This window comes from Zonotrichia leucophrys, chromosome 1 (assembly GCF_028769735.1).
Source record: "Zonotrichia leucophrys gambelii isolate GWCS_2022_RI chromosome 1, RI_Zleu_2.0, whole genome shotgun sequence".
In the NCBI taxonomy this organism is placed as follows: domain Eukaryota; kingdom Metazoa; phylum Chordata; class Aves; order Passeriformes; family Passerellidae; genus Zonotrichia; species Zonotrichia leucophrys.
Window position 1 is genome coordinate 64,517,281 of NC_088169.1, and position 27,122 is coordinate 64,544,402.

The window sequence follows — 27,122 nt, forward strand, 5'->3', positions numbered from 1 at the left end:
CACACTGCCCTGGGAAGGGGTGGACTCACCATCCTTGGAGGTCCGTAAAAGATATGGTACATGGGGACATGGTTTAGTGGTAGACTTGGCAGTGTTAACAGTTGGATTCTAAGATATTTTCCAAAATAAATGATTCTTTGAAAAAATAACTGCTGAAATCAGACTACAGACTAGTTTTCCCTTTATTTAAGATTCACTTGGGTTGTATGAAATTTTTAATGTGGAAAAATACAGTTGGAAGAACCTACCTACCTACATGTTTTATTAGGAACTGGCGAATGCACAATTCTCAAGGCACTAATAAACCCTTTTACTGCTACTACATAAAACTCCTGAGCAGCTGCTGTTACTACATAGGGTCAGTACTGTGTAATGAAACTGTAGATTACAAAGCTGTACTGGCAGTACACATTGATTATGAAAAGATGGAAGAGATTCTTAAAACAAGGAGTTGATTTATCTAGGGTAATAAAATACACAAACTAGGAGACTCTCTTACATGATACAAAAGTGGTTCAACAGAGGACACACTCAGAAATTTGCTCAAGCAAGACTTGTCAGGTATGTCCAGGTTAAGAATAATGTCCAGTTAGGAATAATAGATGAAACAGCATTTCAGTCTGGATGAGGATTTTTCAGTGTTCACACCTCTGAAAAGTACCCTGCTTTGTTTTTCCTTTAAAGAAAAAGAATGACAGCCTTCTTTTTCATGTGATTCAACACCAAATTACCCATGATTACTTTCTAAATCATCATCAGATTTTCCAAGTTTGTCAGGTAAATTCATCTTCTCTTCATCTGTTTCACCTTTATTTATTGAAAAGATGTGAGACTCTTCTGCTGGAGAAGTTGACAATTTTTCCAGAGATTCCTCCAGCTCATGTCTGAGTTCATCTTCAGAATCTTCAAAATTTCTGCACAGTAAAACAAGATAATTATATTAATTAAATAAATATAATTTCATAGCAAACCCTTCTCCATTCAAGGCCTCCTAGGGTTTTTTTAAAACACTTTATAAATAATATACAAGTAACACACCCAACGTGAACTGTCTCTGTCAGATTGTTTACCTATTTTTAAAAGGCAAGAGAAAGGAGCTGCAAGGCCATGTTAATATTTCTGCAGTAATTTTTAATGACAGCATTGGCTGTGACAAATTCTGGAATTAAAAGTTAAATTAGCAGACTCTCTAGGTTTTCTTTATTTATGAATTTTTAAGAACACAGTAAAACTTTAGGCAATGCAGCCTAAAAGACTGTCCAGTTCTGGATTTTTCTCCTGATGTGCTTGACTTACGTGTCTTCACCATCTGATCTTGGCTCAAGTCTACCTTCATCAACATCAACAGCAGAGTATGCTTCTGAATCATCTTCCTTGTTTTCTTCTGAAGGCAACATAGTTAATCTCCCTTCTGTAAAGAAAGAGAAACTTTCCTTCAGCTGTATAGTAGAAAACTATAAAGGTATGTGTAAAGGAATAGCAAATAAATAAATGCTTGAAGTGTTTTGTTGTTGTTCAAATTACAACAATGTAAATGTCTCACTTCTGTTGATGCAAAGTAAATGTAATTTTTAAAAAGTCTGTTACCTTAGGAAAGTGGGCTGCAGTGTAGGTGAGTTTGAATCAATTGCAGTGTCAGCTGTCTCAGCATGGACCCTGTTGTAAAGTCACCACTGTCATTTAAGTCACCATGTATGTATTTGAATAAATGCTTTCTACAGGGTTCTTCAACCTCAGCAGTTGCAGGTGCTAGCTCCAGGTTTGTGGTACCTACCAGCCTGCTGGCAGTAGTGGCTTTCCTTTGCCTTCCCAAGCAAAGGTAAGAATTATATATGAAGGTAATAGCCAGTGAGTAGGGCTTGCCCCTTTCCCTGCTTTTGAAAAGAGCAATGCTCTGGAAGAGGCCTCTCAGTGCTTCAGGTACAGAGCAGAGGTTCTGTCCCTGCTTTTCTAGGTTGCCAACTGCTTCAAAATGTTGTTTCTCATCACAGACCCTCTGCCAGGGGTAGAAGAAATATTACACTAAAGAAAAACATGCAGAATTTACAGGAAAAAACATCCTACCTTGGTCTTCCTCAAAACAGATAAAAGAATCATCAGATAGCTCTGCTTTTGCTAAGATGCTCAGGAGTGTCTCTGGTGGTGTCTGTTTCCACTGCTTCCTATTTTCTGGGATGTCTTCAGGCAGAATAACATGGTGAGCTGAAGAACAGCAAGGTTCTCAGGTCACTAAAGCATTAGTGGAGCTCGGCACTGTCTTTTGTCAGATTCAGACTTTCTAGTCTCAACACTGATTTCTTCCTTTTGTGTAATTCTGGAATATTAATGGAATACTCCTGATTTTTTTATAAGTACTTGATCTGATGGATAGGGGAAAATGGTCTGGACTACTCATCACTAAAAATGTTTAACACAAGTTTTAAAGCATAAGTAACTTTTTATTAAACCTGGAATAGGCAGGTGCAGCTTCCCTAGTCCTAGCTCCGAAACTTGTCTTCTTGGTTTGAAAGAGCTTTAAAAAAGTTCCTGTTTCTTTTGTGCCTGGCGGTCTTTCATCTAAGGCAGCATGAGCAAAAGGTGGTGTATTAATAATATTCTGCTTTGTCTTTACTATCCATGGAAACTCTTCTGGTTATTTTTTATCTCAGTGCGTGGAGTGTGCTGGAATGCTGGAAGAGCTCCTGTTTGCAGAAACCAGTCACTGGAGATACTTGTCTGCCTGGCAATGTACTCAGTGGTACTGTAAGAAGGCCAGGGACTTTTCTCAAGTGGAGCATACCACAGCCAAGGCGGGGTCAGGTGGCACTTGTGACAGTGGTGCCACCACCACCGTATGTAGAGGGAAAACAGAACTCCACTGTCGCCGTGGTATTTTCTGAAAAAATCCCTTTGCCAGGATTTTTCTCCTGAGAAGCTGAGAAGCCTCAGAGAGAAAGAAAAACAGTAATTATCTGCTGCTGTGGAATGCAACAGGTGCATCTTTGATTGGTCCTCAGGTTGTTTTTAATCATTGGCCAAACACAGTCCAGCTGTCTTGGATTCTGTGGTCAGTCACAAGATTTTATTATTCATTCCTTTCTATTCTTTGCAAACCTTCTAATGAAATCCTTTCTTTTATTCTTTTAGTAGAGTTTTAGTATGTAGTTTTCTTTTAATATAATATATATCATAAAATAATAAATCAACCTTCTGAAACATTGAATCAAGATTCCCATCTCTTCCCTCATCCTGGGACCCCTGCACACACCACCACACTCCACCACGCTCCGGGATGGCACTGGCACTCACTGCCCTGTTCCTGTGTGGCATCAGCTCAAGGTCTGAGAAAGTGCTGATGATTAATGACTAGATTAGCATTTTGAGTCAGGCCACAGAGTGACTGATGAAATGCAGTGCTCTTGATCCGTATGAGCAACACAACATGACTGCAGTGTGAGAGGGAAAATGCAATTAAAAGCCTGCTGGATCATGTGAACATTCAGGTATGGATGAATTCAGTCTGAATTTTAGGTGTTCACTGAAAGCCAAAACTTTCTCACCAAGTTCATTTCCAGCCATAGTAGGACATGCAGATGTGACATCAGCACCAGCTAAAAAATTCAGTAGTGTCTGAGGGGCTCCAGGTTGCCAATGTTTTCTGGGTTTTTTCATATCATGTATGGACTCTGAGGGGAAGAAAAAGAAGAGGCAAAGTTCTTTGGATTTTTTTTGTAAAGTAGACATCCATGTGATTATAATATTATGTGATATAAAGAAAGAGCTCATGAGATAAACTTGCTATAGCCTGATTTACTGAATTTACCTAACTCCTATGCAATTTTCAGGATTAATACTCAGCATTGCATTTCCCCAATAAATACCTGTTGGGTAGTCAGACAGTTTTTCCAAAGCTCTGTCTGTATCATTTTCATAAACTTCCACCAATTTCTCCTTAAGATTCTCACCATCCACAAAAGTTAAAGTCTCATTGAGTTTATCTAATACCTGAAAAAACAAGAAGTTACTCTGGAAACAGTAAACAAATACAGTACAATAGCTAATCCCTTCTCATTTTACTGTGTTTGCCAGCCAACCTCAGGTATGCACAGGAAAACTGTGTAACAAAAAGTGAAGCAGCAGGACTCAGAAGCTACATTGAGATTTGTGCTGCATGGGGCTCCACAGAGATGTGAAACAACAGAACGACACAATAGTGCTTTATAAATTAAAAATACATATACTAAAAATAATTCTTTTGTTGCTGTAAGGAACTTTTAAAATAAATGCTAATATACTACTAAAGATCTTAACAAGTAGCTATTACGTGCTGATAAGCCACAAATATAATTTTACTAAATGAAAACATAATATTGTCTGTAGTAGTTTTTGCTTTGTGATACAATACAATACTGCTTCATTTCTGAAAAGAAACAGAAATGCACTAAAACAATCTACAAATTAAATTTAGCATTTGCAGAATGACTCAGTTTTGAGATATTTCCATTTTAGGAAATTTAAATATCTGCACTCCTTCATATTTTACCACGTGAAAGACTGCCCCAAGTATCACCCAATTTTCTTCCCAGCAAATACCCTTTTGAAGAAGGGTGGACATATGCAACATAACAACAACTCCTCAATAGGAAGCTTCATTACAACAAAGGCAGAGGATGATGGTAATGGAAACAAACCTTAGATTATGGAGCTGTCATGGCTCCAGATTTCTAATGTAAATGCTGTGAATATAACTAAAACATACCTCTGCTTCTTGAATACTGTCTTCCTCAGGAAAACATACATCTAAATTAATTTCAAATTTTACTCCTCCCTAAAGAAAATTCACAAATTAATGTTATTAATTTGTTCTAATAAATAGAAGCATTTAATTAAAAGTACACAGATGATATGGAACTACAAATTTGAAAATTATTCTTCTATTGAAAATAACTTCTATTTTACCACATTTTTCTTCTGCTTAAGAAGATCAAAGTTGAACACATTGGACAAAAATAGACTTCCTTAAATATAATACTTTTCCTTTAGTGAATTTTAAAATTACTGCATCCACTTTTGATTTTAAGGGCCTTTGATAAACGTTTAATTCAAATTGTTGCAATACATCAAATTTTGGGTTTTTTTAGCTGGTTGTCAACCAGAAGTAAAATTGAATACTGTACTGCTTCCATGCAATATTTCATAAAAGACTTTTAGTCCACTTCACAGCGATCTTATGGTCAGAAACATTCCTGGTATCTTATGTGCATTTCTAATTTAATTCCCATCTCCTTCTATGATTTAAAAAGCAGTATAGGGAATCACATTTTATAACAAAATATTTTAAAATTAGCATTTTGACTTGACTTTACTTAGACTTTGAATAAACATGAGTTCCCATGCACTACTAATGCAGTTTGATATAAGATGGAGGAGGTAGAGATTAGTTACTAGGTGGGAATATCTAAGGGGAATATCCCTGAAATGGTCAGAAAAGCTAATTTATTTTCTTCTGATATAAACTTTTAACAAACAGAAAATCAGTACTATTATTTGACTCTCAGATAACTTAATTTCCAGACCTACTACAGTAATACAGTAATTTGAAATGCACAGATATAATAAGAAAATTTTAAAAAAATACAACAGTAAAGATGGATACTTTTGTGTTATGTCTCTTTTCTAATATTATTTGGTCTTGCCTATCCTGGAGTCTGACATGTTTAAAGTTTTCCTCCATATCCTGGAAGGAGAGAAAAAATACAGTTTGAATTACACTCTTTGTAACTGAATATATGTATACCACATAAAGAAAGAGACTTCCTTAAGTAGCAAATATAATCATGAATTTCCTTTACAAAGATCTTTAAGAATATTCCATCCTTCATTACCAATTCTGGCTTCTCTGGCAAAAAGAAAACCAGAAATTCTTGCATAAATTGCAGGCTTCTGATTTTTCAAAAACCCATGTTAGAAAGATACAGTACTGTGTCAAGATATAAATAATACAGATTTTTATTTTTTATGATCACATGCCAGATGACTCAGACTCATTTCATTCTGGAAAACTTTGGAAGTGATTAAAATCAAGATTTCAGTGGAAAACTGTGCCTGTAAAAAGTATAGCCCTGTTTTGCAACATCTTGTTTTCTGGCAACACCTAAAAATATTTAATTACTCCTTTTCATATTATAATGACTCCTATAGGAATGCGTCAGAGAAAAGCAAAGTAGATAATAGTACACAGCTTCCTCTGTGATCTGAAGCAATCAGGGCATGCCTTCAGCCTCAGGAGAAACCACAACAATTTTTAGATTTTACTTTTATTCAGTTTCTCCAAAAGATGGAGAGCCCATGAAGAATAGTGACACTAGGCAGGCCCAAAATCTAATGTTTCTTTATCATTATCATGCATTTCCCATTACATCACTGGGAATCCAAATTCTCTCCTAATTTGGCTGCCTTAATTTCATCAAGTGGTGTGGATTCATTTCATTAAAACTCAGATCCGGGATCACTGAGGAGGATGCTACTGATATTGGCAGATTTGTCCCGGAGAATGAATCAAAGACAGTGTGGGGTTCACTCAAAAAGATCTATTTAGATGGAGATGGTACTGATACCTGAAGTGACTCTTCTCCTGTTCCAGATATATCTTTGTTTTCAGAATGGTGCTTAGCCTTTCCTTGCCTCACAAGATAGGTTTTATCTTGTATTTTCTGGTTCTCCTAAGGAATGTTTTAAAAAAAATGTTCATTTCAATTCCTAATAAAGTATTCTAGCATAAAAAACTAAATATGAGTACCCACATGTCTGAGCTTTGTTACCTGGAGTACTCCTGCTCTAACTCTGAATTCTTTTATATCACTGTGGTATTCTTCCCGAATTTTCTGCAATTGTTTCAAATACTCCTATTAAGGAACAGTAGGGTAGAATATGTTTTTAATAAACCAAAAATAGAAAGATTAAATGTATTTATATATGTTCACATAAGACAGAAGTATCTGCTTTCTCTGTCACCCAAAAGCAAAACTATAGAAGTATATTGTTTCTCCATTAAAAGATGGGGAAAGAATGGAAAAGAATCAATGATTGAAAAGAGAATCTGATGAAAAAGAATTCTTATGCCAGAACACTACTGTCAAGAGTATAAGAAGAGAGTTCTAGGCAATTAAGGAAGAGATTCGTTACCTGTTCTTTCATTTCATTCTTTCTAGACATGTTTTGCTGATGGTTTTTGAGATGCTCTTCCTTTGTTTTCTGCTGCTGTACTTGGTCATGATACGGGTCAGCAGAGGATGGTCGCAGTCCCTACGGATGTACAAAGGAATCCCAGAGCAAATGAGTTTTCATTTAGAATCCCCCCTTTCAGTGCTCACTCAATTCACTCTCTCAGTTCCACTGAAGAATGCAGTAAAGGCAAATGTACGTTTTTGGAGGAAAAAGTCACAGTAGAATTTTACATTATTACAGTTTTGTATGAGGAAATAAAACCTCGGATGAACATTGCAGAGCAGATCAGGGAATTTGCTAGAGCAAAACCTTCCACCTGACAGTGTTACAGTTTACTATTCAAAATACACCAATTCATCTTTGGATTTCCATTCTTCTTTTACAGATTTTTTTCAGTGATTCAGCATTTACCTACCATCTGTTTTTCCACTTTAATCTTGTACTGCTGGGCTTCAAACCGCCTTTGAAGAAATTCTGCAGTCCTGAAAGAAAGTGATGTACATATACTGTGTTTTACTTCTCAAACTCTGCTATCTTTGCACAAATAATTCTCTATAATTCTACCACACATGACAAACAGAGCTTTCTTTGTACTACATGAATACATAAATATGCATAAAATATGTATAAATATGGCACAACAGTAAAATAAGGAAACATTCTTTCCAGGCATTCCCTTTCCTATTACTTCAGTTACTTAAGCCTTTTGAAGAGTGCATCAAAGCCCTTCCACCTTTTATTGGATAAATGTTATTGAAAGCATTAATTAAAACAAAATTGATTTCTCTGGTCCTCAAAACAAGTGAAAATTGTCAGAATGGAGGCTGTATATTTAGCAACCCTTTTATTGTTTTTCTCCTCTGTGCCTAATTCTATCAGTCAAACTTTGTGTAGTTTGTAAACTTTTTTTTTGTTTTTTTTGATATAAAATAACCATGAGTCACTTGTAAGCTCCCTGTTTCTAATTTATTTCATTTCCTGCCTTGGGAATCCACTTGTGCCACAGGGAGGCAAAACTGAATTGACTCTGTCCTTAAATAAGGCACCAGAAATTCAGGTCAGGACAGATGTTCTAAATCTGAAGATCCGTAACTCAACATTCTAAACACTGTTGTTGTTGCTGAATGAAAATTAATGATACTGTCAACTTTAAAGGAAAGATTTGGAAGCATTCAAAATTTCTTTCTCAACATTTTCAATGTTCATCCACACTTAAAATGGCCAGTCACAGAATGGACAGGAGATCTCCTAAGGTTGTACCTCTGCTTAGTAACAGAAAAGCTTTGAAGTAAATAAACTGCAAGAGAAAGGGTCTTTATATCTGCAACAGAAATATAAGCACTGCATGGGAAAAAAAACCACTTTCATGGCCTGCTCTCACTCAGTTCCCTTCAGTGCAGAACTGCTTCTGATCTTTGTGTTTTTCTCATCCTGGTGTGAAAGACAGGCAGTGTTTATCCTTGGCATAATCAGAGATTCTACAGAAAGTTTATATTTTACTTTTTACCCAGTAAAAGACTGGGCTGAGACTTGGGAGACATTTTGACAATGAAATGTCAAACACTAGGACAATCCAGATGGAATTTCTAGATGAACAGGAACAGGAATTGTGTTGTTGTGTAACAAATTTATGCTAAAAAAAAAAAAAGAAAAATTATCCAAGACAAAGCAGAGGAGGCATTCCACTAAATCAGCTATGCCAGCATTATTTACTCAGGAAGGCTGATAGCTCAAAATACACAAGACAGACATAAGTAGAGTGATGTGTTTACCAGTCAGGTGGTGGAGGTGCAACTTGTCCTTTTAGTTCATAGTAATCTTCAACTCTTTGGCTGATATGAGAAAGGTCATAATGTGCATTAGCTCTCCTTTCCAAGCTGTCAAGCTTCTCATAGTAGTGACCATAATGACCATGTACTCTAATGCTTCCTGGCCTTTCTGCCATATTAAATCTGGAGGACTGTGGCTGAAAATATAGCAAAGGATGTTATTTTACCTGTACTCCTTTGTATCAGCACAAGTTTGAATTAACGTCCTGTACTTCTCCCCAGTCTGAGTTGCATAGTAATATGACTGACTATTAAATAGTTAGTGTAAGTTTTCCAAATCCTTTAAAATACAACCCAGAAACTTCCAAACTTCTCAGGGCTTATGTGATCTCACCACTGCCTTTTCCTTTTCCCCTGTTCCATCAGCTCCTGTCATTAAGCAGCAGCTCACATTGTTGTGAGTGAGTCAGCACAGGGCTTTGTACTCTGTAGTGTCCTGGCCCTAGAGTCACTTCATTGTTCTGGAGCCTAAAGCACTGAATTATTTCCAGGAGAGCCTCATTTTGACATGTGATAGCAAGGGGAAGCTGGGATGTAGCTCTGGACAGTACAGGCATTGATGGCTGCTTTCAGGGGAGCACTGTGCTGCTTCATTTCTCATCTCTTTGATTATGTGCATGTGGGAGTTGGGCTTTCACTTCTCAAAGCCCTTCCTGTGATGAAACATCCCTGTACTCTTCCTTTGAGACAAGACTGTCATTTCCACTTCTCATAAGAACAATGGAGACAAGATGATCACCTAGCTGCCACTGTGTGATATAACTGTGGTCAGACATCCACAAACTTTTCCGCTGTGGGAGACTATACAGTGCATCAGAAAAATGCTAAGTTTTGCTTACTTTCTTACATAAATGCAAACGCATCTAAGTATCACTTTCACAGTTAAATACATTCACTATTCCTCCCCATTTTCCTTCATAGATACTCTGAAAATAGACTCATGTACCAGTGGTACAGTCCATATTACAGTTGAATAAAAATTCCTATCTATTTAAGAAGAAAGTTTCTGACTGTCAGCAAAGTTCCCAAGGAAGAAGTAACCCGAAGAAGTGTTTATCTCATTCCTCAGTGAAGTAGGTTTTACAGTATGGTTTCCAGAAGTATGGCAATCCCAAGCAGTAGGGAAAACAAATTAGGCTATCCAAATAAATGCCAGGGCCCTGAGAAGTGTGACTAGTGAAGCAGGCATGCTTGACCAACTTACTAACATTCTACAATTAAATGGCTGGCTTGACAGACAAGGGGAAAGCAAGGGGACATTTCCTATCAGGCAACTGCCTTTGTGCAGGCTTTTGACACTGTCTGCCATAAAATCCTCATAGGGAAGGTGATGAATTGAGGGTGGGATGAGCAGGGAGTGAAATTGCTTGAAAAGTGGCCCAGAGGGTAGTGACCACAGGGTGAAGCACAGCTGAATGCCAGAAACTAGAGTTCAACATCTTCACTGATGATTCAGATCACGGGGGAGAAGGGGGCAGAGTGCACCCTCAGCAGGTTTGCTGATGACCCAAACTGGGAGGAGTGGCTGATACACTACAGGGTTGTGCTGCCAGCCAAAAGGACCACAAAAGGGCTGAAGAAACGGGATGACAGAAACCTCATGGAGTTCAGCAATGGAAGTGCAAAGTCCTACACTCTGCACCAGTATATGCTGGGAGCCATCCAACTGGGAAGCAGCTTGGCAGAGAAGAAGAAGAAGAAGGGGGGGCCTGGTGGACAACAAGTTGACCAGTAGCCAACAATGTGCCCTTGCTGAAAAGGTGAATGACATCCTGGCCTGCATTAGTAAAATTACTCCCAGCAGGTCAAGGGAGGTGATCTTTTTGCACTGCTCAGCACTTGCAAGGTCACACATGAAGTGCTGTGTCTATTTCTGAGCTCCCCAGAACAAAAGAGACAGTTACAATCTTGAAAAAATCCAATGAAAGGCCTGGAGCATTATTCCTATGTGGAAAGGCTAAAATAGCTCAGACTGTTTAGCCTGAAGGTGGGATCTTATCAATGGTTGTAGCTACCTGAGGGGAGTGTGCAAAGAGAATGGAGCCAGACTTTCCACTGGTACCTAGTGACAGAACCAGAGGCAATGGGCACAAATTGAAACACAGAAGGTTCCCTCTGAACATCACAAAACATTTTCACTGTGGGGGAGAGTGACTCGGGGTGAGGTACAGGTTGCCCAAATAGGATCTAAAGTCTCCATCTTTGGAGATATTCAACAGCCAACTGGACATAGTCCTGGACAACTGGATCTAGACGACCCTGCCTGAGCAGGGGTGTGGGACAGAAGTCCTTTTCAACCTCAACCATTCTGTGATCCTGTGAATCCTGAAGCAACATCTTCAAAGCATGGCACTATGCAAGTGTCCCTGAAACCCTGCACACTGTTTATTTAGATGTTGAAAGAATGTGGAAACGTTCTGGGAATGTGTTCGAAGGTAGGTCAAAGCACTGTGGACAAAATTCTGCCTTTGATTATAACAGTGCACAGTGAAAAGAAACCACCTTGCCAACTTAATCCATCTCAGGACTTGCATTGGCACAAATGTAACTGTGAAGAAAACCAAGTCCTATATTCCACATAGGGCCAGTATTAGTCACAGTTAGTGTTAGTGACTGCATGATGGATGCAGTTCTGGGAATTCCATGTTCCTTATCAGCAGTTAAGCTCATGTAACTACAGTGTGCACATCTGGGGACCCCCAGATCCTAAATGTGCTGTGCTTATGGTCACCAGCATTCAAGGTACTACTGCATGCACCTAAAGATAAACAAAAATGTGTGCAGTGATGCTAAGAAAGAGGCTGGGCACAGCATGCAGCTGATACCCTGCCTGAGGAAAGGAGGGGCTGGAAAACAAGAAAGAGACAAAGTGATTGTGAAAAACTGGGCTTGCATCTGGCAGAAGGCTGTCAGTAACAAGTATCTGAGGCAATGGCAGTGAATGCTGGTGATTTTGCCCATGAATGAGTTGTCAGAAGGGCTGAAGTAACAGGATCAGTTTATTTGCTTCTATAGCAAAAAATGCAAACACAGAGCTTATTTGCCTTTGTGCAAACATAAATGCAAAGCATGCCTCAATCCTTTTGTTACAAAGGACCATACCAAAGCAGCCTAGATTCAGTATTTCCCATTTAGGCTTTCAAAACATCTCTTCTGAGGATTCAGACACATTTAACTGTCTCTACTGTCTTAGCATAGGCAATAAGCTAAATACTTATTTTATATATATACTTATATATATATATATAGCTAAACACATACTATGTCTTAAGCCTTTTAAAGTAACTTTTTCAAGTGCAGGCATTTGCTTTCTGAAGATTATATGTACATATATATGTGTGTGTGTGTGTAATACTGCATAATTCTGAAGATGATTTTGTGTGTGTGTCTGTGTATAAATATATATATATATATATATATATATATATATATATGAGAAAGTGGATACACAGTACCTGAATAATAGGCTGTTGTACTCTTGAAGGAGGCTTCCATTCATTTCTTTGAAATAACTCTTGTTTCTTGAAAGGCATCACTATTCCAGATTCAAGAGAAACTGGGTCCTGGACTCTTGTTTTCTGAAGTTTATATGCTTTTTAACAATAAGAGATTAAAAAATTGCATTCTGTGTAAACCATAGTAGCATGTCCACATCTAACATTGACAGGTTAGGTTAATAAACATTCTTTATATCCTTTCACCATCATCACCATACCTCACACCTCCTAGGCATTCTGCTTTTCATTCTGAGAATGACCTGCTTTGAAAACATGGTTTGTCACATTCATGTAAAGAGGATCTTATTGATTAGTTTCACACAGCACACTCAATAAGAGGGAGACTTTTATAAACTGGAGTGTTGATTTCATGCTAGTTCCAAGAACACAAAACAGGAGGTCTAATTCACAGGCTCTGAGTGCCTCTGCCTAGGCATTCCCTTTCTAAACCCAGCCCTCCATACTCTACAAATCACTAGGCAATGTTGTAGATCCTGTGAAATTTGAAAAGAAAGGCTGAAAAGTGAAAAATCTACCTTATTACTTTCCCATGCAGGAGAATACAAGTACAGACCATTCCAATTTGGTCAGTCAGTATTTTACAAATATCTTAGATACAGTAATGAAAAGCAGTGTCCTTTCTTGGGTTAAGTAGTTTCTAAGTGAGTTTTAAATCTTTCATGAGTATTGACTGTTAAGAGTATCGTGTTTGGGAGATAAAATGTATTAAAACTATGATTAAATGATCAGAGATTTTTTTGTAAGTGCCTAAGTTATTTAGTTGTTCAGGCTTCTGTCCAAATTGCATTGGTTGTGCGGGCAGAGAAAACCATTGAAAGTCATTTTCAAAACAACATGGGTTCCTACACTACTGATGAATATTTTTGGGGGGAAGGAGGGGAGTCCAAAGTGTTGTTCAGTAATTATATAGGTTAATTTCACTGAGCTATTTTAACTGTTTTGATATTTCAAAGATAAATTTGCGGACTCATTGTGATATAATGAAGAATATAGAATTAGAAAAAAGTTACATTGCCAGAAGAACGCCAGATATTCAACAGTTCATAGGCATATTATTTAGTCTCATTGATGTTTCCTTAGAAACTGCATACATAATCTGGCCTATCAATGGGCACTAAATCAAAATAGAGTTCACTGTCTCACAATTTAATAAAATTTGTAAGACTTTGCAAAATACTTTCTTATTATTTCATAAAATACTATGGATCATGTTTTGCAAGATTTATGCTTTTTTCACACAGTAAGGACGTTTTTCATGTGAGGGACATAAACTAGACCAAAGCCTCTCTACTTTTGGAAATTCCATTTTTTAAAGAACTAAGATTAATGTTTCAGCACTTTCCTATGGCAGCTCTTCTAGATGACCATAGCTGATGAGCTGGTGTTAAAGCTCTTTCCCTGAACAGGACAGCAGTGCTTTTTGCCTGGGTGAACAGTTCTGCTGCTGCAGTTCTTTCCTCTATTTTCTTTTAGGTTTGGGTGAAACCCTTCATCCAAATGTGCAGTAAAGACTGCTGGAGAAAGTTACAGCCAACAGCTGCATCACAACTAACAAATGCTACTGTAGAACTAATGATACATAATATTATTATCATTACCTTGTATCTGCTTGGCTCTAGAGTGAGATGCTGAAGGCCTTTTTCTATGTACCACAGTGTGACTGAGCTCTTCCCATGCTACCTATCAGAAAAAACAATATCTGATAGAACTGTTTATGTTACTTCCATACTTATTTTCGCTCAGCAGGCAGCAGCACAGTCACTCACCTCAGGAGGCAGGTGCCTGAGAACAAGTTTCTGCAAGAAGGGCTTCCTTAGAATAGAATTGATGGATGGTCGATCTCTGGGAGATATTTTAAACAACTGGGAAATCAATATCCTCAGGTCGTAGGAATAGTTGGGAGACACTGGTTGAAAACGTCCTCTACAAATCTTCAGCACCAGCTCATGCAAACTATTGCCTTGAAACTCAATTAGGGAAAACAGTGAAAAGAGGACAGTAAATATTGCTGGTTCAGAATGATGGACTAGACACCCCAACCTGAAAACAGGTACTTGTTGACACAGTTGTAGAGTGGTTTGGGTTGGAAGGGACCCCAAAGATCATCTCATTCCAACCTGGGAGGGACACCACCTACTAGACTGGGTTGCTCAGAGCCCCATCCAGCCTGGCCTTGGCTCAGGGATGGGGCATCCACAGCTTCTCTGGGCAGCCTGTGCCAGTGCCTCACCACCCTTACAGCAAAGAATTTCTTCCTAATATCTATGTTTACCTTATTTCAGTTTAAAGTCATTCTCTCTTATCCCATCATTACATACCCTTGTCAAAAGTCCTTCATTATCTCTTTCAGGCCCCATTTAGGCAGAGGAAAACTCCCTGGAGCCTTGTCTCCTCCAGGCTGAACAACCCTAGCTCTCTCAGCCTGTCTTTGTAGGAGAGATGCTTCAGCCCTCTGATCACTTTTGTGGCCCTTCTCTGGGCTCATTCCAATAATCCCATGGCCTTCCTTTGCTGGGGGCTGCAGAGCTGAATGCAGCACTCCAGGTGGGGTCTCACAGAGCAGATTAGTGGGGAGAAACCCTGTGCTGTGGAATCCCTCCACAAATCCTTCCTTGCTAACCACGGTTTGCTGTAGAAAATTAATAGAAACACTTTCTGATTGTGTTTTCTAGTTATGTTCTCCTGGTTTCAGGTGCACAAGTAAAAGGCCTAATGACTTCTGTACCTGGAAGAGTTTCATTCACCCTCTGCTGTCAGACAGCAACACAGAAGCCCATCTTTCCAGAATGAAACAGGATGTGTTTTGCCAAAAGCTGTTCAACAGAGATCTACATACATATTGTCTTCACAGGGTTCACCTTCAAAACCTCACTTCACCCAAGAGCCTCTGCATTGTGTTCTCCCCCCAGAATGAAGATACAATCCTGATCTTTTAACAAGTGATGCCAGTCAGATAATTCAGTCCTCTCAGTTCACTAGATCTCTTAAGAGACCAGCATCAATACAGTTTTTCAGTACTTAGGCAAAAAAAACCCCAAGTTCTTTCTAAAATCACCCTTTTATTTATGTGGCTGTTTTGAAGGTGGTAGAATTGAATTTACCTTAGCTTCACTTGCATTTCCTGTCTACATGTGCACTGAGTCATTGCCCTCACACTGAAACAGTGGGCAGCAATATAGAATAAAACACCTAATATTCATACAAAGTAGTATTTCATGTTTTGCCACTTTGTGAAATCAGCAGTTTTCCTCAGCAGTATCCCCCTTGCTCCTAGCTCAGCACAATTGCTCTGTTAGTGCTGCTCTACCTTCTCCCACATCGAAGCTCAGCAAAAAGTCAACATCTGCTGGTCTCAGGAATCTGATCCTTTTCCTTTTGTCAAAATTAGTTTCTGCTGTGTTCCCTCCTCCATGTAATAGTCACAAGCTGAGGACGACACAACTTCCTGAAGATGTTACCTCAGTTATTTTCTGACATAAATGTGCTTTCAAACAGAATATATTTCTTCTAGGAAAATTCTTCCTGGGACTCAAACCACTTTCTGGGGAAATGTGGGGTTTAGGTTCTTTAGTAAGTGTAGGCTGGTATTTTCAAACAGAAATGAGTAAAATTATATACCTAAGCCTAACTTTGAAGCCTGTCTTTAATTCTTTTCATTGTTCATCTGTCTTGAAAAAGTTTAGTAATTTTTAAAGAACCAATATATGTTCAAAGTATGTACACAAATGCATATATGTAAGTTATAGGACTACAACATAATACTTTTTATGTTATTACACACAAAACAGATACAATATGAAAAGTTAAATACTAGCAGTGATTCTTTAATATCAATAAATAAGATGAAAATAACTCTTGTAGCTGACTGTGAATACTATTACTACTACAGGTTTTGCAAGGTGACCACTATATTTTCTAAAAACATGATAATGAGCTGATTGTACAGTACTTACAGGATGCTTTAGTGCACACAGCTCATAAAGCACACAGCCAAGAGACCAAATATCTCTGTGAATAAGAAGTAATTAAAGTTTCAATGAAAAGTCTATAATATTTCCATCCATGTAATCAGTACCTCTTCTAAGCTCCCAAATTTATTACCATTATTCTGTCACAGACTGGTGCAAATTTTATTTTTTCTTAAGATGCACTAAAAAGAACAACTAGAAATTTATTTTTAGTTGTGGCACCAATGTTTCTATGGTATCTAATTAGGTTTTTTTAATAATAATTGGAAAAAGCACATGATACAGGAATTCTGCTTAATATTTCCAGCAGGATGAAGGACAAAGCTGATTTGATAGCTGGGGAGACAGTACAGGAGTAGACTTGTCTGAATAGCATCTGAGAACTGAGATGCTACTGTGAGCTCCAGAACATTTGGTGTTGATCATATTTCCCATAGGGAGAAGGATCTAGGCCCACTCACCTCCTGACTTTGCAGTGCTTCTCATCTGGTATTTCAGGGTAAGCCTCAGACCTATTTGTCTTTCCTGCAGCTGGCTACTGCAAATTTCCAAAGCAGCCAAACTAGCAGCTTTCATTTTAGTGTGTTTTTATAAATAATAAATGAATGTATTAAAAAATTCATGAACTTGGAACTGTAAAGACGCATTGGTTATTACATCTTGGAAATGAGATAAATTTGGTATTTGATGAAGAAGCAGATTAAGCAAAGGGAAAATACTCATACTTGCATTTCCTACCACTACTAACAAAAAGTATTAAAAGAGAGTTTAAAGTATAAGTAATTTTATAAAGCCAAAACATATAATTATATTAAGCCTGTACATTAATCACATCAAAGTCATAATTGCTATATTTGGGACATTGTAATCAAAATACTACTGACGTTGTATAGTATAAGGTAGTTGTTGAGTACAATGATGCACCTAATAATTGAACATAGTAATACAAAACTTCACAAAGGGTCACCAAGAGAAATTCCCAGGCTCTGCACAAATACTGATTTAAACCATATTACTAAAATAGTCTTTAAAATATTTATATTATTCTTTAAAATATTCTAAAAAGTTCTTTCATGCCTGCACCTCCTCACACACATAGGAAGGAAAGACAGAGACTTACGTTTTGTTGTTGTATGGTCGATTTTCACATATCTCAGGTGAAAGGTAATATGGGGTCCCTACACAGGTATGGGCAAACTCTGTAGTACTAATGAAACACAATGAACAGAAAGGCTTGCACACTGAAAAAGTTGACAAACAACTGAACTAGAGACTTCTCTGCCACAGGTTAAAATGGGGGACATTACTTCTGCTCGCCAAAAAGCTGAATAATGGAACCCCCCATGAAAAACTACAGCATTTCCCAGTTCTGTGTAAAATGAGCCACTATTTTAATAGTGTAGAGTTCAACAGAAAGCACAGCAATTCCCTGTCCTTATCTTGGCCCACGAGCCTTTCACTGTATTTTCTCTCTTCTGTATAGCTGAGGAGGGGAGTGACAGAGCTTTTGTGGGCACCTGGCATCCAGACTGTGTCAATTCACCACAGAAACTTAATTCACTGGTTACAGGAGGAAAAACACTGTCAAGCTTCAATTATATTGCTGTATAAGCCTATTATATATTTTTAAAAATGTGTGTCTTGGACACTCAAATTCTGAGGTTTACTTTCTATCTGCTGGGTACTGTTCTGCTGTGTAGAAGCAATCCTTACAGCAGCTATGCCCAGAACACTTCCAAAGGAAGGCACTTTGGGCAACAATAGTTTACATGCTGAGAGCTCAGTTCTGTCAAAGATAACCAAAAAGCACAAAAAGAGATCAAATCTAAGCATTTTCCTGTTGTTATTATGCCCCCTGGCATGTTTTGGCCACACCTGGTCACTCTCCAGGATAGACCAACCTTGTCCCCAAAGTCACTAAAGATAAGGCCTCCCTTTTTGGGAGAACAATACAGATGAAAAGCCAGCCATGCTATGTTCTCAGGCCCAGGTGGTCATCCTGGGCATTTTTAAAAAATTAACACAGGCTCTGTCTTGGAGGACACACAACATATGTCCAAACTCTCTTCCTTTAATCTCTCTTCAGTTTTAAATGCTCTTCACTTTTGTTTTAGGAGGTAACAGAAGCTATTGCCAGCAGCTGCATGAGCAGGAACTGTGTCTCCAGAAACAGATCTGTGGTTGCATGCAGGATGGCATGTTTTAGGATAACAGGAGAAAATGCAGTGTCAGACCCTTTGTAACCCAGACCCCTTCAGCAAGTACAATCCACAAACAATTTGCATGTTCAGGCTGCATTCTGGACATTCACAAACACTCCTGTGTGGTGCAGGGCACAGACTGATTAAAAGCCACGCTTACCTGTTCAACTGTCTCGCTATGCCAAAGTCCCCAAGCTTTGCTACCCTTCCATTATTGCTAAGAAAAACGTTCTGCAAATAAACCCAAAAATAGTATGTGATAATGAAAGATGGCAGGCCTTCTCAAGCATATGTTTCACAGGACAAAATAAGCCCCTCCCTAGTACCAGTTTTACTACCTGTGCTTTTACATCTCTGTGCAAAATCTTCTTGTCATGAATATGCTTCAAGCCCAAGGAGATCTGCACAAACCAACTGAGAATCTGCAAGGAAAGTAACAGACATAGATAGCTATGAATTTGTGTGACTCTAATGGGACATCTTACTGAAATATATAAAATAAAGACAACAAAATCTAAAATATATAGAACATACACAATATGGAACAGTAAAAAAGGTATTTTTAAAGTTAATGCCATAGATTTTTCCTTTCCATTTAGTGCTGTCACTAAACTAAATGGAAATAGATACCTACCCTACTTCCCTTATCATCATCAAGTTTTCCCTGACATGCACTTGAATAAGGACTGAAGGATCATGCCAAAGGAGAGTAAGAATAATAAACCTTTTTTAAGAAGTGAGGGAGTGCAAACAACTAAGACAAAATTGGGAAACGGCTTCTTAATCCTTAGTGATGGAAGTCACACCACCCAGCTGTAGTACTTGTAGTCCTACTGAATGTGATCCAGGAACCAAAAAAGAAAAGGAAAAAAAAAGAAAAAATATGAAGGATTGAAAAGTGGTGGAAGAAGTGAGCTATGAAGAAGCTCATATAATATGAAATGTGTTTATCCTTTATCCTTGGCCAAGTACAGGTTTTAAACATATATTTAATTTCCAATATGCACATCTTCTTAAATAAGGGCCTTTGGACTAAATTCAGAAAGAAAACTACAGCCTGCTGATACACTTCTCTATTTAGGAAAACTCATGCACATGAAAGACTTTGATTCAAGTAATAACCTTCTATTTAGCAATGATTGAAATTAAATAGATAATTTCCTGATTAGGGCTGATGTCACCAATGAGGCTTTCTCAGAAGTACATTTGAAAATACAAAGATATATTTAACACTATTATGTTAAATTGGGAAAATTTGCTTTCATTTCTTTCATCAGCAGATGTATCTTTAGTTTCTATAACTCATTCTTCTGTCTGTATTTCTTTTGCCTTACTTTGGATATGTATTATTCTGTAACATTGTCAAGGGATTTGTGTGTTGGTTCTCTCCTTTGTGCTTTCATGATCTGTGAGTCTGTCCTCTCTTTATTTTTTTCATGTTCTCTCTGTCTCTAGTATGACTCCCAATAGGATCTTAAAATTCATTATTACTGAACCAGTAATTCACTTTCAACAGACTTCTCCATAAAGGAGTTCCTCTTTTACTACTAAAGCAAAAAGAAAAGTCACAATACTTTTTTTTCCTCAATTTTATGCCTTAGAGTATATTTCCACCAGCAGGTTGACTACTATTTACTTGATTTCTAAGCAAAATTTTATTGTTCCTGAAAAAGTAGATTTTATTTATGACTAAATGACCCTAGAGTTCAGTCCACTAATTGCTACATAAAGAAAATTTCCTTCAGAAAGCTAAGAGTTAGTAAAAAAATAAAGGAATAAGTAAGGAATAGTGGGAAATTCTATTTCTGTGAATTGCAATACTTGTCATACTCACCTATTTACAAAATAAAATATACATGAACATGGCCCAAAAGCAGTCAGATATCTGGGCTTGTTTCTCTGTGCTGGTTCAACAACTTAAATGGCATCAGAGAAGTTTTGACCAAAATGAAATGAATGAGAGATTTACCACAGACTTCAGTCCAAAGGAGGATATGCTGAGATGCAAATAGCATCAACAAATTAAGAATTTGTATACAATACATCCTCCCCATAACTGGAAAGCACTATTTCAAAGAAGGGCTTCATGGTTTAATGGGTATATTACTAATGAAAAGAAAAAGTACATCTACAACGCAAGGAGCAATAGGAGGAAGGGGGCATTTAAAAAGTCATCCTCATACTGCTAATGAATTCATTTCAGATCTTAAAGAGTGCTAAAAAACCTGCCCATAGTCCAACTAAAATTACCAAAGTTTTCTTTAAAAGATCAGTTATTACTGAGTTATTCAAACCACGTGTTTCACAGAATATGTTCTTCCCTCTAAAGAAAATGTCTTTCACCTGGTCCTCATCAAACAGCACTCCATGCTGCATATTTATCCTCTTCATTAAATCTCCACCATCACAGTATTCCATCACAATATATAGTTTGTTCTCTTCTGAAAGGAAAAGCATAATTTTGCCTTTATTCCTGTATTGTTCATTAACACAGCAACAACTTATTTTGATTTTTACGATCCTTCTTTCAAAAGGCAGCAGTTAACCTCTACCTATTCCTCCATTTCAAAGACTGAGAAAAAATGGATACTTCCAGTGAAACCTGACACAAAAATAAAATGTGAAAATATATTTTAATGGAGACTCGGCAAACTATTAAATACATGAGGAAATCCACAAGAGACCCCACTGACAGATGTTCTTACAGGGAATGTAGCAGAATTCTTCAAAGTTCAGGGTTTTTGCTCAGTAACTAAGTACGCAGTAAGGCTTAGGGGAAAAGTTAAAAGTAGACAATATTCCAAAAAGCAAAAAATAAAGAGCAGGGCCTGCTTAATAGAAAAATTCAACCTATTCTTGCCTCTCTAGAGTTAGAAGACTATCTGATTTACATGTCCCCTAAAACATTCACAGTCCTGGTCACAGAGAACAATTTGAACAGAAGCTGCAACTATAGCTTTTATGACATAAGGCACTGCTTATGGCAGATATCAGAGGAAAAATAAATACAGGGAATTAGCTTTCATGGTGAATAGAATTCCTTCCATCTCTTTTAGTTCTGAAGAATTCTTTATCCTTGAGTGATAATTCAAAATACATCAGAAGAAAGAAGGCTATGAGACAGCATTATGAGACTGATATTGCATCACTGGAAAGACAGTGCTGTATCGAGGTATGAAATGCCAATACTGTTTTTTACATTCCAGATGCTGAAAGACAATTTCAGAGGTACTAACAGATTGCATTTCTATTTAATGGCCTCTTTTTGTGCTTGCCTGTTTTGTCTGTGTGTATATGCATATATGAGTATGTGGATATGTGTGCATGCATATATGATGTATGTAACATAATCATATAATGTCATATGTATGTGATGTGGATAAACAAAATAGGAACCCGAGGTTAGACCAGATGAAATTAACATTCTATTTCTTGCCTGTTTGATCAGCCTTTTGTCCTATTTGATCACGCTATTCCTTGCTATACTCAAAAGTTCTCTTCTGTTGAAACTCCTAGTAAACTCCCATTAAACTCTGGACTTCCATAAAAAACCAAGACTAAAGTTCAACTTGTACAGTACAGGCAGCTCAGGATCTAGGATTCATGCCAAGTACCCACTCACACAGGTGAAAAAAAACACAAGTAATGCCTGAGTTTGATGCCTCGTGTCCATTTCGAGGAGTTGGGAACCTTTTCCCACGTTTAAGTAAGGCATCAGGGACAAGGGTAAGGGTGATCAACACTAACAAGGTAGGTTTTCTGCCTTCCACTCCTTCCACCACAATGAAAACAGAAATGTTAAAAGTAAACCTTGCAAAGAAGCATAGAAAGTTACAATATTTGCATGCTTCATCTTGGCCAGCAGAATGACTTCTTTCTCAGAGGCTTCTTTTTCTTTCACAGGCATCTAAAAGAATTAAGAAACTAAATGCTAGCAGTTATATATTTAACCCCTTTCAAAAATAGTTACATCATTACCACACTATTCCCACTAATACAAAAATACAGTGTACCAAGGCAATGTGGAAATATTATAAAATATGATGTATATAGAACACAAAAAAAAAATTGCAGTGTATGTTTGAAAGTGTATTGGAACATTACCAAAGTCAAATGCAATTTTGACATTTTACAAACAGGCAAATGTCAACCTTTAAGTTAAAGAATTTAAACTCCAAAGCTAAAGAATTCCCATAAGAATTTGAAGAGTTTGGATGTAGATGACTCTGTAATGCTAACAGGGGTGATGTCAAAAGATCAAAGTAAAAAGAAAAAAAATCCTTCATTTTACTAGAGTTACTTGTTTTTGTAACATTTCAGGCAAACTCTTTGCCCTGTTACATTAATGGAAAACTTCTATTTAGTTTAATAGGATGACACTTCCATCAATACTACTTAAAATTTCATTTCTCTGAGTATCTATCCTTCAAAATGTCCTCTTCTACTGCATAGTAAAGTTTCTAACCCTCATTCTTGAGAAATATTTTTGAAATATAATCCTTAAAGATTCAAAATTCAGTAACTGAATAAAACACACTCTACCATAATAAAAAAACATCTTTTGACTTCAAAGTAGCAATTTTCTGTCTCCAGCTTCTGATTTTTGAACAAGTGGGATTCGCAGTAATATTTCATTAGCAACCATTCTTCTAGTTGTACATCAAAAATCCAAGATTAGAAATGCAGGGGGTTTATTGGTCACGAGCACAGAGAGAAACTATTCATCTTTTCATTTAGCTGTCATTACTCATGTATCAGCTTTTCCGGGTTTGAATCTGGAAGACATACAGCTCTTTGTAGAACTCATTCTTCTACTGTAATTCTCTAATATATTAGAAATTCTCTGGGGTGGCTCAGAATAGCAACAGACCTGTCAAAAGCATGTAGGCACTCATTGAAACTGACTGTTAAAACCCCTGCATTGAAGTCACAGAGATTTTAAGTGCCTTTCTGGAAGCAGATCCAGGCGTGGTATTCCCCCAGCACCCGAGCAAGTGGCCCTAAGCTGCCTCTGCACTCAGTGGGAAGGAAGGCAGAAGCCTCAAGGCCCAACCGAGCTCGTTCTAAATCACAAATCTAAAACACATGTGACCAGCAGCTTCCTAAAAACACTTAATTCTCTCATTCTCCTTCAAAGGCCAAGCATCCCAACTGCTGACAGCAACAGAATGAAAGCTTAAAATCAGACAAGATTAATTGAACTGCCATAAATATAAATGGGAATTGGAAAGACCCCATTGTGAATTACTCCTGTCTGAAAATATGGATGTAGGGAACAAGGAAATGAAAAAGCATAGAGAAATTTACCACAGAATTGTGATTTGTTACTTTAGTGGCAATATTTTCATTGCAGTTGAATCAACTATTACAGAATTTGAATTAGGCATTGCCACACACTGCAGGCAGAAAGAAGCTTTAAAAGGAACAAAAACACAGTAAAAAGCAAAGTATTTCATAGTATTACATCTATGCTTTTAAAATAATAAATTAGAAAGAATACAGTCTTTGGAAAGCTTAGCTCTATATAATTGAGATGGAACTACAAAGGACATAAAAAATAACTTATGTTCGTACCCAGCTAAATGCAAGTAGCACAATCTGGTAAATACAATTCAGGTTTTGTTGTTTTACCTTAGTTAAATTGATCTCTTTGATAACACATGGCTCATCATCCATTTTTCCTTTTGCCAAGAATATTTTGCCAAAAGATCCTTCTCCAATTTGTTTAATGAGTTCATATTTATCCATGACGTATTTTTCTTAGAGCAGTGGCTAAAATAAAAATTCCCCAAATTAGTACTGCACATAGTGCTTTAAGACGTGAGATGGTACTACTGAAATAGGCACTACCTTTCAAGACTGTACTTTTTATTACTTTTTATAACATTACTGTTGTTGATTCTTCCTAAAAATATCATGTCCCGGATATCATATCATGTATGCAAATTATTGCAGATCTTAGCTTTTAATAAGCAGCAAGTTGATGAGCGTCTCAGAAAGAAACACATAGTGCACCCTAAAGTTAATGCACAGGAAGGAGGTACAGAGTACTGTGTGCGATTATGATATGATTTTGTAAAATGTGGCATTATTTCATGAATGGAACAATACTGTAGAATTGATCTTTTCATGGGAAAAAAAATTTATTCCATATTGATGTCGTTTATACGATGTGATCTAAAGCTGTCCATTAGATCACACTAGTACAATGTGATCACACTATTATAGTTAGATCTCACAAGATGAGAAGCTGCAGGAGACCACGGCCAAGTGAAGCTGGGGATCAGCGGTAATGCAGAAACCTCTGCGAGGTACACTGAAGTCACTGGGTGCTTTCAGTGGTTCCACAGGCAAAGCTGCACACCTAAATATGAGCAAACACTACAAAACCGTTCTTATTAGTTGTCTTGAGCTTTAGCAAGGGATATTTGCTCCGATACCAGACGTTCCCTGCCAGGCAAGCTCTGCACCAGGCTCCATCGCTGGCGGGACACAGGGGCGCGCTCCGCCCGGGCTCAGCCCCGAACTCACAGGCGACAGCCCGGCCTCCCGCGGCCCCGGAGGGCAGCGCCCGGGCACGGGGGCTCCGGGGAGAGCGGCAGTCCTTATCCCGAGTGCCGCGGGGCCGGAGCGCTGCTCGGGCCGGGCTGCACACTGCGGCGGCACCGAAGGGCCGCCCGCGTCCCCATGGCGACGGGACGCGCCGGCGGGCGGCCCTCGCCGGGGCTGCCTGCCCTGCGGGCCGGCCCGGCCCGGCCCAGCTCGGTTCGGCCCGGCTCGGTTCGGCCGGCCCCAGCCCCGGCCCCGGCCCCGGCAGCGACCCGGGGGCGGCGGGGGAACGCGGTACCTGCGAGCGCTGAGCCGCATCCGGAGCCCGTCCGGCCGCGGGGAGGAGCCGGCCCCGCTCCGCGCCCCGCCGGAGGAGTGGCGCCTGCAGAGCCGGCGGGAGCGGAGGGAGCTTTATCTCCCTGGCACAAACCGCCCCTCCCTCCCACGGACACGGACTTGGGAATTGCATGGTCAGTGGTAGGAGTGGGGTGGCCCGAAAGGAAATCTCGACTGCCTCAAGGTCTTGAATCATTGGTGGAAAGTCACCAGGTACCAGCCTATGTGCAATAGGGGAGGTGAGGTATGAACTGGCTCTACACAAGAACTACAGATTTCCTAAAGCTTTACTTAGGTATTATTCCTAATATTATTTACTGCAGGGACGTAATCCGGGACCGCTTTCCCAGGAGAACTCTGCCAAGAGCATTTGTGCTCTCCTGTGTAGAACGCAAATCACTGGTTTTTAAAATTTTAGAAGTTTAATAGCAATAAAATGGTTATAAAAATAGGAATATAATTAGAGTAATAATAATTTGGACAATTTGGATTAGGACAATACGAGACAACAGAAACAAAGAGTTACGGACGTCCGGGTACCTTTGTCCCGGACAAAGCCCAAAAAAGGACACCCGATAACAAAGGATTAACCCTTAAAAGCAATAGCCTGTTGCATGTTCATACATCTCATACATGATGCAGAAATTCCATTCAAACACAGAATTCTGTCTGGTCAGTGTCAACTTCTTCCTCTTAATCCTGAGGCGTCCTCAGGGATAAGCGAGGTGGGATGAAGTTCGTTTCTTCTGATAAGGGAGCAGTAAATTATTTCTCTGAAATATTTAGGTGTCCTGTGGCTGCTATCTCGGGGCAAGTCCTTTCTTTAAAAAAAGTATCTTGCATAGTTTCTATTTTAACATTTTGTTATAACCTAAAACTATATTTAACACACCACTAAAAAAATTAATACAGCATTACTTTCTAACATAATACATATAATATTCATTTTAATATTTGCAAAAAGCCAATCATAAAATACATATTTTTCACATCTCCCTTGCCACATTTTTCTTGTAAAGTGTCTATTTATTACCCAGTAACCACAACAGAGCCCAAACCTGACATTGCCCATAGCACTCTCTGCAGCAAGAGCATGTCTCCTATAAAAGTCAGAAAATTTGTCCTCATTCATGACTATATTTGCTTCCTTCCACAAAGCAGTGGCATATAAAAAACTTTCATTGAATCAAGGCAAAAGTTCAGTCTCAAAGAATTTTCAGGGGATTAATAATGGCACAAACTAAGGCCTCAACTATTGATCACAGCTAAATGTTTCCCATTATATACCCTTCACAGATGATTTATATATACGCATGTATTGGGTTTGTGTGGCAGGGTTTTGGTAGCAGAGAGGAGCTACAGGTGTGGCACCTGCCAGAAGCTTCCCGTGTTGGACAGAGCCAATGCCAGCCAGCTCCAAGACAGACCCACCCAACTGTGTCCCCATCCATGCCCACCCTCTCCACTTCTCTGATCTGTTATCCCAGAGACCACCATTGCTGATGGGATCAGCCT

General features: G+C 38.4%; 1 protein-coding gene across 5 annotated transcripts; it reads right to left on the reverse strand.

Annotated features, from left to right (window-relative positions):
* Positions 1 to 164: 164 nt before the first annotated feature.
* Positions 165 to 25,672, reverse strand: NEK5 (NIMA related kinase 5). Of its 5 annotated transcripts, none has more exons than XM_064715306.1 (23): positions 25,570 to 25,672; positions 24,354 to 24,494; positions 22,533 to 22,629; positions 21,066 to 21,163; positions 19,061 to 19,144; positions 18,883 to 18,953; positions 17,642 to 17,728; positions 16,507 to 16,561; positions 14,320 to 14,520; positions 14,152 to 14,233; positions 12,491 to 12,627; positions 8,979 to 9,172; positions 7,622 to 7,688; positions 7,165 to 7,284; positions 6,801 to 6,884; positions 6,597 to 6,701; positions 5,636 to 5,716; positions 4,739 to 4,807; positions 3,861 to 3,984; positions 3,540 to 3,665; positions 2,065 to 2,202; positions 1,297 to 1,411; positions 165 to 914 (listed from the first exon to the last, which is right to left on the reverse strand). In XM_064715306.1, the coding sequence occupies exons 2-23, from the start codon at positions 24,468 to 24,470 to the stop codon at positions 728 to 730; spliced, it is 2,439 nt and encodes an 812-aa protein (XP_064571376.1). In that variant the 5' UTR covers positions 24,471 to 24,494; positions 25,570 to 25,672; the 3' UTR covers positions 165 to 727. The 5 variants fall into 5 exon arrangements, with proteins under 5 accessions (XP_064571376.1, XP_064571386.1, XP_064571367.1 ...); XM_064715316.1 differs by having other exon boundaries at positions 24,962 to 25,672; XM_064715297.1 differs by having other exon boundaries at positions 24,354 to 25,672.
* Positions 25,673 to 27,122: the final 1,450 nt, after the last annotated feature.

Coding starts and splice junctions, on each gene's coding strand:
- NEK5 (XM_064715306.1), bottom strand. CDS start 24,470: ATGGATAAATATGAACTCATTAAACAAATTGGAGAAGGATCTTTTGGC. Junction 14,521..16,506: donor TGTGTGCACTAAAGCATCCT/GTAAGTACTGTA, acceptor TCCCTAATTGAG/TTTCAAGGCAATAGTTTGCA. Junction 2,203..3,539: donor TATGGCTGGAAATGAACTTG/GTGAGAAAGTTT, acceptor GCTGTTCTTCAG/CTCACCATGTTATTCTGCCT.